The sequence below is a fragment of the Corvus cornix genome, chromosome 17 (genome assembly GCF_000738735.6).
Source record: "Corvus cornix cornix isolate S_Up_H32 chromosome 17, ASM73873v5, whole genome shotgun sequence".
Lineage (NCBI taxonomy): Eukaryota > Metazoa > Chordata > Aves > Passeriformes > Corvidae > Corvus > Corvus cornix.
Window position 1 is genome coordinate 4,160,936 of NC_046346.1, and position 14,724 is coordinate 4,175,659.

General features: G+C 57.3%; 2 protein-coding genes across 3 annotated transcripts in view; one reads left to right on the forward strand and one right to left on the reverse strand.

The window, feature by feature from the left end:
• Nucleotides 1-972, forward strand: part of DDX31 (DEAD-box helicase 31) — a 43,586-nt gene extending 42,614 nt beyond the window's left edge. For both annotated transcript variants that reach the window (XM_039561689.1, XM_039561690.1), the window contains one exon: nt 535-972. In XM_039561689.1, coding sequence (XP_039417623.1) covers nt 535-685 — 151 coding nt within the window. In that variant the 3' untranslated portion in view covers nt 686-972. The remainder of the gene's footprint in view (nt 1-534) is intronic.
• Nucleotides 973-6,810: 5,838 nt separating this feature from the next.
• On the reverse strand, nt 6,811-14,527 carry BARHL1 (BarH like homeobox 1). The gene is given in 6 exon segments (XM_039561416.1): nt 6,811-6,955; nt 6,957-7,206; nt 8,792-9,014; nt 12,166-12,591; nt 12,594-12,885; nt 14,219-14,527. Coding segments are annotated over 5 exon segments (966 nt in total). The 5' UTR covers nt 12,616-12,885; nt 14,219-14,527; the 3' UTR covers nt 6,811-6,910.
• Between the last annotated feature and the right edge of the window lie 197 nt (nt 14,528-14,724).

Below are 14,724 nucleotides of genomic sequence, written 5' to 3' on the forward strand. Positions count from 1 at the left end.
AGTCTCTGGAGAGGGAGGCTGTGAGGTGCATGTGATGGCTGCAGGACACGGCAAGAAAAGATCTGTTGGGTTTAGACTCATGACATTCTAATATTTTCCCTGGTTTGCTTGGGAGGGGGTTGTGTTTTCAAGCTCTGAATTTAAGCTCTGTTTATAAAATGCTTCTATTTTTCAATGTCATCAGGCTGTTAGGTTGTTTATTATTATTATTATTATTATTATTATTTTATTTTCAAAGTGCTGTGTCACCTCATTCATCAGCCTTCAGGCACACAAGCTTCCCTCCTTCTCCCCGCCACCCCTGCAAGAGCATTTGTACAGAACAAAGGCTTGCTTTTAAAAACGCCATGATATTTTGCCACCTTTGTGAAAACCTGTCACAACAATACCTAATTTTGCATGAGACAGAATTTCAAATCAAGCCTCAAGGAAAGAGAGCTGCTCCTTCTGTAATGCACGACTGTCAGTGGCATTGCAGGAACCCACCCAGCAGGAGGAGGGGATCTTAATTCCTCTGCTCTTCCCTCTGCCCAGGTCTGAGCTGCTCAAGAAGACCCACGGCAAACGCCACCTCGCTGAGATCCTGCGCTCTGAATATTCCAGTGGGATGGACACCGCTGGAGCCAAGGTCAAGAAGAAGAGGAAAAAGCAGAGAAAAGCTGGCAACCAGCAGATTCCAACATAAGCCAGGGCCTTCCAGTCATTGGCTGCAAAAGCTGCTTGAGTGCCTCAGCCGGGGGTCAGGGTGACCTGCCAAATCAACTGAGGAGTGCTTCAATTTATCAGGCAAATGTGGGAGGGATCCTGGGCATCTTGGCCTCCTCCCCTTCGTTGGATAGGTCCAAATGGAATGGAATCTAGGCGCGTCCTGTTGTACTGCTGCAATCAAGTGTGGCCTCCTGAAGATGCGCCGTGCTCCTAAGGTGGCTTTTTAGCAAGAAAAATAAAAAAAGGTTAAATATGATTTTCAGAGGAACGTGGTGTGTGTGCAACATAAAAGTGAGGTAAGAGTGAGCAGGCAGGAGGTGCTTTTCTGTTTAAGGAGCACTCCACAATCGCTTCACTTGGCTGTTTCCAACCAGGTGAAGGTGGCAGGAGAGGTGTCCCAGGAGCACGATGGAGAGGGGAGGCTGCCCTGTCCCGTGTCACTGTAAAGGGAGCACTTCTGCTCTTATCTCAGGTAATGAAGCCACATTGCTGCCACCTCCTCTCCTGTCCTCTGTGCACTGGGGCAAGGTCTGTCCCTGGTCACTGTTAGGCAGAATTGCCACCTGCAGTGATGCCAGTGGCAGGATTGTGGAGAGCTCTTCAGTGTGGTGACACACGGTCACTTTGGGGCAAAGCTCATGGGCACAGAACTTCCTGTCAGAACTCCTGAGTTTGGGAACAAACGTTGTCACTGTGGGAAGGAGCCAGAGTGCAATGCAGCAGTCTCCAAACTTCTCCTTGCCTGCATCATGTTGTCATTCCAAATAATGTAACACAGAGGGAGTATGAGATGTCTCACCTCTCTGAACATTAAAGCCTTTGCAGGCTCTTGCCAACACTTGCCAGTAGTGACCCAGCCTTTTGGGGTTCTCTGCCTTGCCTGGGCCTATTTTGAGCTAATGGATTTCTCTTCTTGCTTTTCCCACTTGCCATCCATCTTGTTCCCATCAGAGAACTGGGACACTGGATGTCCCCAAATGTGCTGAGACTGGCACTTGTTCACCAGAGTGTGTGAAGTGAAACCCAAACTCCCCTGAGTGGAAGTGCCCCCAAAGCCTGCAGGAGATTTCCCAACCCCCCCAGCTCCTACAGGTGAGCACCCACCTCCCTCTTCATGTTCCTCCCTCTGCTTCTTCCAGCCCCTCCTAGAACACAAGCACGAAGCAGGGCACAGGTGAAAACAGCACAAACCCTGCCAAAACACAACTTCTGCTACCTGCACGTGTCTTCCTCGAGGAAAGGGGTGAGGAAGAGCAGCCCACTCATGACCTGAGCCAGGCATGTTTAATGCAGAAGCAGAAAATGCTCAAATAGTGGCAATTGCAGATGTCAGAAGGAAAAAAGTACTGAAAAAGAGGTATAAACAGATGAAAATGATGCCTTGTAAATGCAGAATTGAGGGCACCTACTTTGGGCTGTAGTGAGTCATACAAAGGCTTGTAGGAGAGAAGCAATCAGCCCCAAAGTATTTAATTTCTGAAGTGAAGGTAACTTTTGAGAACCAGAATTTTTATTTCCTCCCAGGCAGTTATAAACACTCTGATTTCACTGCAATACTTTTTTGAACACTTCTGAAAGATTATAAAAAGGCTCCAGTATCAAATTAACCATGATTTTGCAGAGAGAATGAAGTTACAAGCATTTATTAGATTAAAATAAAATCACAACAAAGCCCACCTGATTTTGTTATGAGAACTGTTTGGAAGAGCAATCAGGTTTAAGGCAAATGTCAACTTAAACAGAAAAGAAACCCCTGAGGATGAAAATGACTCAGAGTGATGCAGAGAGTGTAAGTTTGGGAATGATCTTGTGCATGAGGGGAAAATACATGACCTTCACCTGGCTGACTGTCACGCAGGAATTAATAGGGACTATTGGCAAATTCATGATAGTGGGAATAAAGGCCAACAGCCATAGGTGAGAAACACCAGGAGATCTCACTGCTGCCTGTATTAACTGGGCATGAAACAGTACAAATGGTTATGATGAATAAAGTGATTTTTTTTTTTTTTAATTTAAGAGTGCCTTTTCCTTTCAGCTTCACCATCTTTAGTAGATAGGGCTGGATTACTTGTGTGATCAGGGAAAGGGAGAGGAGGAGATTGTTAAATAGGAAAGAAAAGTGTTAAAAGAAATGCACATGCACCTCAAGTTAAGCCAAGTTTGCTTCCAATAAACTTGAAGGCTGATGAGCAAAATGTGTTTGAATTGTGGCTGGATGGGCAGGAGTCAAATTCTGCACTTGGGCAGCTCCAGATTGGCTCTGAGCTGGCTTTACCCTTGTGCACCACTCAATTCAGGAAGAACCTGGTAGGTTTGGAGTTGAGTTGTGCTCAAATCATCCTTTCATTCAGGCAGGGCAGGGTGTGGTGCTTGGAGCTGTGAGCTGCTGTAGAGTTCCATCATTTCTATCACCTGTGAGTCTCCACCACCTGCAGATCACCACCACCTGCAGGACCAGGGTGTTGTGTGTGTAGAGGCTCCCAAATCCTCTGAGCACCCTAATGCCAGAGGAGCTGCTGGGGGTGACAGTGGATTGCTGTGGCATGGAGCAGGTGGATGTTGCTCTGAGGTATGTGGTGTGTGCTGAAGGGGTCTTGGCTGGGTGAGAGCTGCCTGCTCAGCTGGCAGGGGAGGGGAGCTGGGTTTGGCAGTGTCGGTGGAACTGCAGCTTTGGTTGTGGCTTTGGTCAGGTTTGCTTGTCTGGATTGTGGTGGAGGGCAGGGGCCTCACTGCCCTGCAGCCTGAAGTCCCTGTGTTTGGTCTGGAAATAGTGGCACTGTGTAACTTTTCTAAAAGCTGCCTGTGAGTCAGGTTTGGGCTTAGTTGGGTTTGCCTTCCCTTCTCTCACATGCTGAGATTGCAGGAGATGCTCTTGTGCCTTTTCTCAGCTCTCTTCTGGCTCTGTCTTTTACCTGTTGTAGGGGTTCACATCCTCTCCGCTGCAACTGGAGCATCTTGAGCTCACACTGCAAGGCTTTGGATTAGGAAGAAGCAAGGAGGTCACCTTGGGGCAGGGGTCACAGTTAAACACCAGGGGCTGGGTCAGACACAAGGCACAGCACTGGTACCCGACTGCTGAGAAGCACCATAACTAAGCAGGATAGAAAGCACCAGAACGTCCCTGCTTACAACACCATGTTTTCTCCATAAACCTGGGGAGAGGGCAGGAAAAGCAGCAGCAGTGTTCTGGGCTTTCCATTCTGACATGGTTTTGTTTGGTGCTCGGATGAAGCCATGAAGTATCTCAGCTACAAACAGTGCTGCTGGTTGCAGTGACTTTGTGCGTGCTGGCAGGTCCAGCAGAGCAGCTTTTGTTCTGTGTCTGTTCCGAGGGTGCTGGTCCTGGTTGAAGCTGTGTCAGGAGGGGAGGAAGGTGGCCCTCAAGCTGGGTAGAAGCCCGGAAGGGACTTGAGAGCCAGGACTGTGTTTGGTCCTGGCAAACCCACTGCACTCCCTGGATCCAGAGCCTGGAGCTGACAGAACCCAACCAGCAGCAGCTTGTCTGTGGGACTTGGTACCCTGGGGGAAATCAATGGAGCAGAACTGGTGCAATGCTCCAAAGGTTTCCTTGCTGATGCTGGCGCTTCTGAACTGTGCTGGTTTTTTGCTTCATAGAATGAATTTCAACCCAGCACAGCCTGTCCCACCCCTGAGGCCTTGCCAGGGTTGTGCCTGCCTGGCACCATCCTCTGGAAACATTTCCAGCCTGCTCAGGGGCTGCTGTAGGTGCAGGGCCGGTGCTGGTGGGTTCTGCTGTGGGACACCAGCTCCCATCTCAGTCCCTGCACACAGGCTGGAGGTGAGGTTGGTCCTTCAGCAGGTTTTGAGGCTGCTGAGATCCTCCCACACACGATGCTGCTCATGTGGCAAGTGCGGTGCTCTCTGCTTAGAGCCTGTGGTGTCTTCCCTAAACTGTTTTATCTTGAAGCTTGACTCTGCTATGAGATCTCCCTGGCAGCGACAGCTCCAGCCCTCACTTCCCCTCTGCTCCCTTTCCTTCCCACCACACCTGGCACTGCCATTCCCCCTTCCCAGAGCAGAGGACTCTGTCCTGCTCTCTCCTACCATCCTTGTAGCACAAACTGGACCCTGGCACTGTGTTATGGTGCTGGCTCAGACCTGCTGGTACAGGGGAGTTTCCAGCTCCTTCCAGATGTGAAATGGCAAATTTAAATATTGCAATTACAAACGTGTAACGATGCCTTGTACTTCATTAATGTAAGAGGAGGAATCTGCTACGGCTACAAGGACAATTAAATATTAGAGAATGTCTTTGATTCACATTCCTGCTGTGTAAATGGGAGGAAGGTTGCTGTATGCTCCTTGCCTTTGCACTCACAAAATGAAAAGCACACCCACTGCAAGTTGTCCTTTGATAGATTTTTAATATGATTTTAAAGAGTTTTGTTTGGCCTCATTCTTATTCAATGAGATTAATTTAAAGCACTTATCCCCTGGGTTTAAGTCAATCCATGTAGGATTTGGGACGGGGGTTGTTGCCCGGGGAGGGGGTTGTTTGCAGGCCTCTCTGAAAGACTCCTTTCCCACTTCATTAACCCCGAGCTGGGAGCGACCCCCCTTCCTCCTCCTCCTCCTCCTTCTCCTCCTCCTCCTCCTCCTCGCCCAGCCGAGGCCCGGGGATTTACCAAACTCCCCCATTCACATGCAAAGGACCAGCCCCGTCCACAAAGGCCGGGGGCTCTCGCCCCCAGGCGTGGCTGTGCATTTGGCCGAGCCGACAATCGCCCTCCCCGCGGGGCTCGGGGGTGCCGGGGCAAAGCTCCCGGGACGGAGCCGGCCCGGGGGCACCGGGCTGGGACCCGGCCCGGGGAGCCGGGGAGGGGGATCTGGAGGGTCGGTGGGTGCCGGGGGGGCTCCGCAGACAGCCGGCCCGCCGGGGGGAGCGGCCGGGCCGGGGGACCCGCAGCCCATCTGTCGGCTCCCCGAGCCGGCGAGCCGCTGCCCGGCTGTCCCGGGCACCAGCTGCCGGGCCCGCTGGCCGCGGCCAGATGAGCGACACTTTTAAAGGGTGGAAACAATCCATTTTCCAAAGCGATCATTTAAAGCACTTAGGCAATTATACACTTAAGATTAGCGTTATTAATTCACCGCAGTCGCGGCTATCGCCGCGCCGGGCAGCAGCGCTCCGGTCCCCTCCGCTCTCGCCGGCGGCCCCGCGGCCGGTCCCGCATGCCGGCACTGGGGCCCGGGCCCCGGGGGGACACCGAGCCCCGGGGGACACCGAGCCCCGGGGAGAGGGGAACTCAGTGCGATGAGAGGTGGGAAAACTCCTCTTCGCTTTACCCTTTCCCTCGGTGGCGGCCGTTCCGCCAGAGCAAACAAGCGGGAGGGGAAGAAGGGGCCGGCGGAGGCGAGACCCGTTTGTTTGTAAAGTTTTATTTCCACATTTAAAAAAGGGGGGAGCGGGAGCGGCCGCGGCGCCCGAGCCCCCCCGCGCCCCCCGCCCGGCCGGGCCGGCCCCGGGATACAGACTGACAAGAATCACTTACACAAATACGCCCTCAGGGTTCACAAATAAATAATTCATATACATTTTGCACCGTATTTACATTCCACCGCTTCTTTTTTTTTTTTCTTTTCTTTTTTTAAATTTTTTTGGTTGTTTTTGTGGGTTTTTTTTTTTTAGTTTAAGTTACGGACGTCCCAAAGTCTCGCTGGGGCCATCGGCCCGGGCCACCCCACGGTCCTTCCCGGCGGCGGGACCGCTGCCCCGGGGTCGGGGAGCCGGAGATAGCGGGAGGGTTCTCCCCGGATGCCCGCCCGTGGCAGGTGTGGCTCGGCTCCCCTGACTGTTTCCTGGGGGAGGGGGCGGGGAGGCGAAGCCCCCCGGGAGCATCCCGACCCCCGCCCGTGCTCCCGGCGCCGTCCCACGCCGGGGTGAGGGGACACGCAGTGGCCCCGCTGCCCGTCGGGGGCACAAGGGGGTAAAGGTGGCGAGTGCCCCGCGGGGTGGGGGGCAGCTCTGCCGCCTCCGTCCTGCCAAGCCTGTCCTTTCTTCTGGCATTCTTTATATATATTTTAAAAAAGGAGGGGGTGGTCTCATTTATAATTTTATATATATATATATTTGGGGATGAGCGGGAGTCTGTCTCTTGCTCGCGGCCCCGGAGATGTGGGGTGGCCCCCTCGAGCCCCTCGGGCCGGTGGGTGCCGGCGGGGCTGCCCGGGCGGCCGGGGCTCACCGGGGCTGTGCAGCCCGGGGCAGGACGCCGGGCAGCGGGGGGCAGGGGCGGCGGGGGCTCGCTGCCGCCCTGCAGTCCGTGGATGAGGATGCGGGGCACCAAGGGTCTCTGTAGGGCGGGGGGCGGCGCGCTGGGTCCGCGGTACAGGTAGAGGGCGGCGCCGGGGTCCAGGTTGGAGACCAAACTCTGCGGGTAGAAGTAGGGCGAGGGGAACATCCTCTGGAGGGCTGAATAGTTGCCAGCCTCAGCCAGCAGCTCCAGGCCCACCGCCGTCTGCCTTTTCCACTTGGTCCTGGGGGGGATAAGTCGAGAGAAGAGGTCAAGGAGGGGAGGGATGCTCCCAAAGCCGCTCCCGGGCTCTTTTTACTCTTTGCATATCCCCTTTCCCCGGGCTCTGCTCTCATTGCGCATCCCCGCTCCCACCGCTGGCTCCCAGGGCCAGTGTCCCTCGTACGGCAGGGATGGGATGGGATTTAATGGGATGGGATGTAGACCCCATTAATGGCGGGAGGGAGCTTATCTCCCCGGCATTCCCGGCGTGAGCGCCCACGGAGCTTTCCCGGAGGCACCGGAGCCACAGCCCGGCTGGGATCCGATGGCGGGATTCGAATCCCGGCGACAAAAACCGCCACCAACATTCCAGTCCCCTCCTGGGGGTGCAAGTTCCAGGTTGTCACACGACCCGCGGATGACCCAGGGGATCCGTGAGCTGAGCGCGGATGCTGCGACCACCGCGATGCTCCGGCCCGAGGCCGCGGCGGCCCCGCTCCGCCGCCCGGGGCTCCGGGACCCCCTCTGCGGGCCGGGGCTGCCGGGGCCAGGCCGGGCCGCTCGGGAGGCTGCGGGAGTCCCGCGGGGGGACACGCGTGGGGCAGGGTCCCGGGGAATTCGTTTGCAGCGTATATATGTATCTGTGTCTAAATATAAGTATATATACACACACACATATATATATATGCATGTATGTGTATATTTGTATATTTTTAAATATGCGTCTATATCGGTATAGGCATGTGTATATATATATATTTTTATATATTTATATATATATATGTTCATGTGCGTGTGCCGGATCTCGTGGAGAAGCCCCTGCCCCAGGATCTCGCCGCTGGCGGGCCGGGCCGGCTTGGGAAGGGGCTGGGAGCACTGGCTCGGCTCCGGCGTGTCCTTGCAGGAGGGATTTGAGGAAAGGAGGGATGATCACACGGTCCCTCGCCGCCCCTAAACTTCCCCGAACCCCCGGCTCGGGAGGATCTTTGCAGATGGAGAAGTGGGACTGGAAATGATGGGGAGGGAGGGCAAAACCCTGGAGTGAGCGAGGGGACAGGGTGGGGGCTGCAGCCGGAGGTCCCTCGCTTGGTGGCAGTGGCAATGGTCGGGGCTGGGGATATCCGGACGAACCCACTGAAGCCACCACACCACCCTTTTACAGATTTGTCGCTGAAGCGCTAAACCTATTTCCACCAGTAAATTATTCATCATAATAATAATTGTGTAATTACTGTAAAGGGTGTTAATTATTGATGCCCAAAGCAGTAATTGGTATCTATTATTAATGGGCCGATGTGTTATGCTGTTGTGTTTAGCTGGAAGCCCGGTCCTACCTCCCCGCCTTGCCGGGGCTGGGGGCACGGATCGCCCCCCGCCCCCCGCCCCACACCCGCCCTGCCTCGGCATCGCTTCTCTTCCCTTGACTTTGGGGTAAAAGGCCCCGGGAGAGGCGGGGGACGGGATGGACATCGCCCCTGTCCCGGTGCCAGGAGGGACGGGGTGGTTGTGGGGTGCAAAAGCCCTGCCTGGTTTGGGGGTGCGCGGCCGGGGAGGGGAGCAGGGCGGGATCCCGGCGCTGTGGGCAGGAGGGAACGGTGCATTTTTACCTTCTGTTCTGGTACCACGTTTTCACCTGCGTGTCGGTGAGGTTGAGGGAGGCGGCCAGTTCCATCCTGTCCTGCACGCTCAGGTATTTTTGCCTCTCGAAGCTGCGCTCCAGCTGGGCCAGCTGATGGTCGGTGAAGGCGGTGCGGGCTTTGCGCGGCTTTTTCAGCCGCACCGGGGGACTGTCCCGGGAACTGGAGATCTCTCGGTCCCCTTCTTCTTTCACTGAGCCGAGAGGGAGGAAGAGAGGCCAGGTCAGGGCAGGAAGGGAATTACCCTCAAAAGAGAGGTAACCGAGCAGGGGCTCGGGTCCGAGCGGGGCTCGCGGCACATTTGCTCTGCACCCCCGTAAATTTTAATCCCGGCTGCCCGAGGGAATTCAGGGGCTCCCCGAGCCGGCCCCGACTTTTCCCCGTCCCGAAGGCCTGGGATCGGAGCAGGAACGCTGAGCTGTGCCGAGAGGACCCCCGGCCCGGCCCCGCCGCACTTCTGGCCAGACCCCCCCGCATCCCCCTCACCCCTCATTTCTCACGGGGCAGGACCTTCCTCTGGGCTTATTCCCCCAAATTCAAAAGCTTTATCCATGCTTGGGTATTTTTTTTCCTTCTTTTTTTCGCTCTTTTTTTTTTTTTTTAACTTTTTTTTTGAACCAAAACAAACAAACCAAAAATGAAAATTGCGAGCCCACTTTTTTTTGGAGGGGAATGTAGCCGTGCTGGTCCTGCCTCTCCCCTCCGCGGAGGAGCCTCCGTCCTCCCGGGGATGCTGCCGGGGCACGGAACAAACCTCCCTGCTCCAGGGCGCACAACGAAATACTGGGGAAATCACTTCGCAAATCCCTGCCCCGGCTGTTATTTATCTTAAAAAAGGCCGACTGAGAGGGGCTGGCGGCTTTTCGTTAGCGCGGTCGGTACCTACGCGCTGGCGGAGCGATGCGAGAATTTACGCCACAAAATGTTGGAAGGTGATGGAAAAATTACTGAGCAAAAACAAAAATAAAGGGGGAAAAATAAATTCCTGCTTGTGCTCGCCTTCTCCACCCTTCCTGGAGGAGATTATGGAGCAAATAGGCTCGATTTATACAAATCGGCGGCGTTTGGCGGTTTTTTTTTTTTTACAGGGGTTTATGTTAAATTTGCTGGTGGCGGGGGTGAGGAGGGACAGGGCTGGAGCCGAACGCGAGCTGATTTCTCTCTGTAGGAAGACAATAATCCGGCTAATTGAGCCACCGGGGAGTGAAACCCTTCAACCAGAAATCCCGGCTCTGGCCGAGCAGGCAGAACGAGCAGGGGACGATCCTTGAGCGGGGAGATCCGGTCCCGGTTCCCGGGAAAGCGGCAGCCCCGACCGCGCCGGACCCGGGCAGGGGGGTCGGTCCCGCTCTCTCCCGGGAACGGCCCGAAAGTTTGTATGGACTTTTCTGAAGAGAAAAGCGGATCTGGCCTCCAGCATCCCGAGGAGGAAAATCGCCCCCCGGCCCCTGGGCTCATCCTCGGCTCCTAAAAAGTTCCTGCTCGCCAAAGGGCTGCAGGAACGGCGGCGACGGCTTCCCTGCTCGGTTCGGATCTGCCTCTGGCTATTCCTAGCTTTTAAAAAAAAATTATATATACATATATAAATACATATATGGATTTTTTCGGCACTTTGGCCGCTGGGGTTAGGCCCAGCTTCGCAGTCCCTTTGCGGAGTAAATCTGGGGCGTTTTGCCCCCGGAAAGGCTATTTCCAAAGCAGCACAAAAAGGATCGCGCTGGGAGCAGGGATCTTCACCCGCTCCTCCGCAGATGCGGGGGTTTTACCCTCTTTGAAACTGTGGTTTCCTTCCCATCTAAACTGTGGGGTTTTTCCCCTCATTTAAGCAGTGGGGTTTTTCCACCCCTCCCCCCCCCCCCGATTTAAGCCGTGTTTTCCCCGCAATTTAAAGGATTCTCCCCCCCCCCCCCCCCCCATTTAAACGGCATTTGCAGCGTGGCCGCGGCTGTCCCGCCGCACGGACAGGAGAGGAGCCGAAGCGGCGCCGGGAAACGACCCCCACCCAAATCCGGCTCCCCCAGCCCGGGCTCGGCCGGCTCAGGGGGATGCGGAGAACCCGCTTTTCTTCTCTCCCTTCGCTTCTTTCGCGTCTCGGCGCTTTGGGGCAAGGGGAGAAGAGCTGAAGGAATTCGGGCCGGGTGTAGGAGACTAAAACAAACCAAGGTTGGAATCGCGGCTGTTTTCAGTGCCGGCCCTGCAAAGCGTTGGAGTCGATGCTTCCTCCCGGGGCAGTCCCAGCCCCGGCACCGACCCCGGGCTCCATCCCCCGTTTGGAGCGAAAATCCCCCCCGTGACGTCCAGAGCCTGCCGCCGCCTTTGGAGGCTTAATTGGGTGAATATTTTTTCCTCCATGAACCAGATTTCAGCCCAGCGGCTCCGGGCTGGCCCAGGGTGCATTTGCAGCCGGGACGGAGCTCAGCCTGTCTCCCTTTTTTCCTGCCAATCCCCTCAAATTCAGCGGCCCCGTAAGGTGCCATCGCCTCCCTTTTCTCCCCCCGGCTGGATACCCTCTCCTTTCCCTCACAAACAGCCGGCGAACAGTTTTCCCGGGGAAAAGTTTTGCAGGGGTGATGAGGGTGGGGTGGGTGAAGGCACTCGGGATAAACTGCTCAGGGGGGTGAGGTCTGACCCTAAATCCTCCCGTGCTGTTCCTGTGCCTCTCTCTGCCCCGACTGCTGCAGGGGGAGGCCGGGAAGGGACTGGGGGGGCCCGGGAGGCCGAAGCCCCCAGGCTCAGGGCGAGCAGCCGCCTCATCCAGCCCCACGCCCCGCCGGCGCTGTGGATGCGGCCCGGGGTTCCCTGTCTGTAATGCTCGGTTTTGAACGATTTCCAAAATAATAATACAAACAACAAAAATCGAATCAAACCCCACCGACTGGCTTGCTCGTTTCTCACAGGAGCAGAAGAAATACCTGGCAAATGCATGATTATTTTATTATGGTTTTGTTTTGGTTCGTTTGCTTTGGTTTTTGGTTTTTTTTTTTCCGCAGGCAAAAATCCGTCTCCGGTCCTCCTTTCCCCGCGGGTAGGAACGGCACAGCCGGATCTCTGCGGCGGAAGGCGGCCCCGGCGCATCACCCGGGCGCGTTTAATGAAGCACCGATTGCCCCAACCCCTTCCACCGGGCCGAGCCCCACCGAGCCCCGAACCCCCAAGTTTCCTCAAGTTGGTGCCGACCCCTCGGTCATTTCGGGAGCGACCGATACCGGGACCTCCCCCCCCTCAGCGGGGCGCGCCGGAGCCGGGTCCGCAGCGAGATCCCAGAGCACCGGGAGACCCCCGGGCCGCCAGAGGCTGTGGGTCCGGGCCGCCCTGCACAGCCCAGCAAGGTGAGCGGCTCTTACCTTTGTACTCCGAGTCCGAGGAGGAGCTGCTGGTGTTTTTTTCCATTTTCTCCCTAAAATCCTCGCCGGGCTTGGTGGGGATCCTGCCCGCCGGCTCCTGCCCGCCGTGAGGTCCATTGGTGCTGGAGTAAGGCGCGCAGGCGGCCAGGGGCTTGCAGTCGGCCAGGATGTCTCTGATGAGGAAGGAGGAGGTGACGGTCCGGGACTGCGAGGGAGCCGATACCTGCCCCGGCTGGAGATGCGCATCCAGGCCCGGCCGCGGCACCGCCGCCTCCAGGCACTCGCGGCCCGGCGAGCGGGGCGAGGGGCACCCGCTGCTGCCCTCTGAGCGGGGGCTCAGCTCCAGCGGGGACCGGCCGTCCCCCACCAGCGGGTCCCCCTTGGGCACGGCCGGACTGCCGGCTCGGTGGGAGAGGATGGAGTCGATCCAAACCCGGTGGAGCCCTCCATGGCCCCCGCGAGGTGCCGGCGCTCACACGGGCATTGGCGGGGAGGGCGCGGCGGAAGCGGTTTGATAACGATAATTAACAATAACAGGAGGGAAAAACAAAAAGGCGAAAGAAAAAAAAAAAAAACCCAACAAAAAAAAAAAACAAGGTAAAAAGAAAAAAAAAAAAAAGAGCAAAGTTCAGTCTGGGATCCGGGCAAGAATTGCTGCAAGGCTCTCCGAGGCGCCGCGCGTTAGATCCAGGGCTGCTCCGTCTTCAGCATCGCGCCCAGCTGCACTCACAGACAGACAGACAGGAGAGGGGGGGAGAGGGAGGCAGAGTCAAACTTTGGCCGCGAAGGGGGTGGGGTGAGGGGGGACGGACCCCAACCTCACCCGGGGTCCCGGCCACCCCACCCGTGCCCGGAGCCGCGGCGGCGCGGGGCTGGGGGGCAGCCCGGGGGCTCCCAGCCGGAGGTGGGGAGACAGCGATCGATAGTGAAGGCTTCGCAGCGCCTTAACCACTTAATGATCCAGAAATCAATGGGGAAGGGCGAGGGGAGGGCGGAGGGGGTGGCCAGTCGCCGGGCCGCCGCGGCGCCCCCCTTCCCCGCCAGCACCTCGGACAGCGCCGGGGGGGAAAGCGGAGTCACTCCGGAGCCTGCGGCACCTCGGACAGCGCCGGAGCCGCTCCGGAGCCGGCGGTGCCTTCAGCACCTCGGACAGCGGCGGGAGCGCCGCGCCCTCCCCGAGGGGGGGAACGGGGGAAATGGGGAGAAAAGCTGAACTTGGGCCGCCCCGGCTGGGGGACCCCGGCACCCCCCACCCAGCCCGTGCGAACGCGCCCATTGGCCGCCAGGCGTTTTGGGGGATGTCACTCCCCAGCAGGCGACACCTTGGAGCTTGATTAACGGGAATTAATTGTCGCCCGGATCCCCGCGCTTTCCGGGCGGTTTCCGCCCTCTTTTGCTGTCATTATCCCGCTGATGGGGCTCTTAATGGGATGATTAGCCGCGGAGGGCGGGGGGGGTGTGGGTTGGGTGGGTTGTCGAGGGGTTACTGCTTTCTGCGCGCCTCCCCCCGCAATTAGCCGATCTGCCGGTCCCTCCCGAGCAGGGAAAGTTTTGCTGGGCGATAAAATTAAAAACAAAAAATTAGGAGAAAAAAAAAGAAGAAATAAAAAGGGAAAGGAAAACACCGAAACCCTCCCAAAACCCCCAGCACTGAGGCGGCTGCTCTGAGCCCGAGATGAGCCTCGGAGCTGCGAATTTCGTTGTATGCCCTGGAAATCGGTTGTGGCCGAGCAGAGAGGTCCGCGGGGCCGCCGGGCAGCCGCGCCCCCCGCCCAGCGCTGCCGGAGCGGCGAGGACCGGGCATCGCTCTGCCCGCTCTGCCAGCGCCCAGCGGCGGTACCTACTGGTGCAACTGGGAAGGGACCGCACTCAGAGAGGATTTTTTCTGTCGTCAATCGCATTTTAAATAAAACCCCGATGGCCTCAGGCAGGGCTGCCCCGTCCTGCCCGTTTCTGCCGGAGACACCAACTTTCCTCCCTCTCGCCCCGTCGGGGGAGTTGCTGTTGTTGGTCTCCCAGGCTGGAGAAGGACAGGCTCATGCAGGATTCCCACCTTCTCACGGTCAGACTGGCTGCTGTCTCCTCGAGGGTTTTTTAGGGACTTTTCCCGTGGATAGACCCTTCGCCGCGGAGATAGGAAAATGTCCACACCCGGGTGCGTGAAGCTGCGTCACTTTAAAGCGATGTCGCTGGTTATTTCTCAAATACTCGATTTCTTCTGTTCCCCACCTTCCCGGCCAGTCAGCTGCATCTTGTCCCTCTTCCAAAGCCGCCCTTGGCCGGCAGCTTGGAGGCGACCAAGGAGAGGAGAGCCCCCCTGGGGAAGCCCGGCTGCCAGCTGTCGGGCAGCGGCGCAGGCAGGGCCCCCCGCACCTCCTGCCCTCGGCCCTGCAGGCTCGGGGCCGGCTGCGATCGGGGCAGCGGAACAAAAGAACCTTAGAGGAGGACAAGCCCAGGAACAAAATCGGCATCAGCCCCGGTCCCAGCCTGCCCCCACCTCGGGGATGCAACACGCCCATGCTGGGGGTGCTCGTCCTCCCTGTCCCTGGGTGTGGGGTT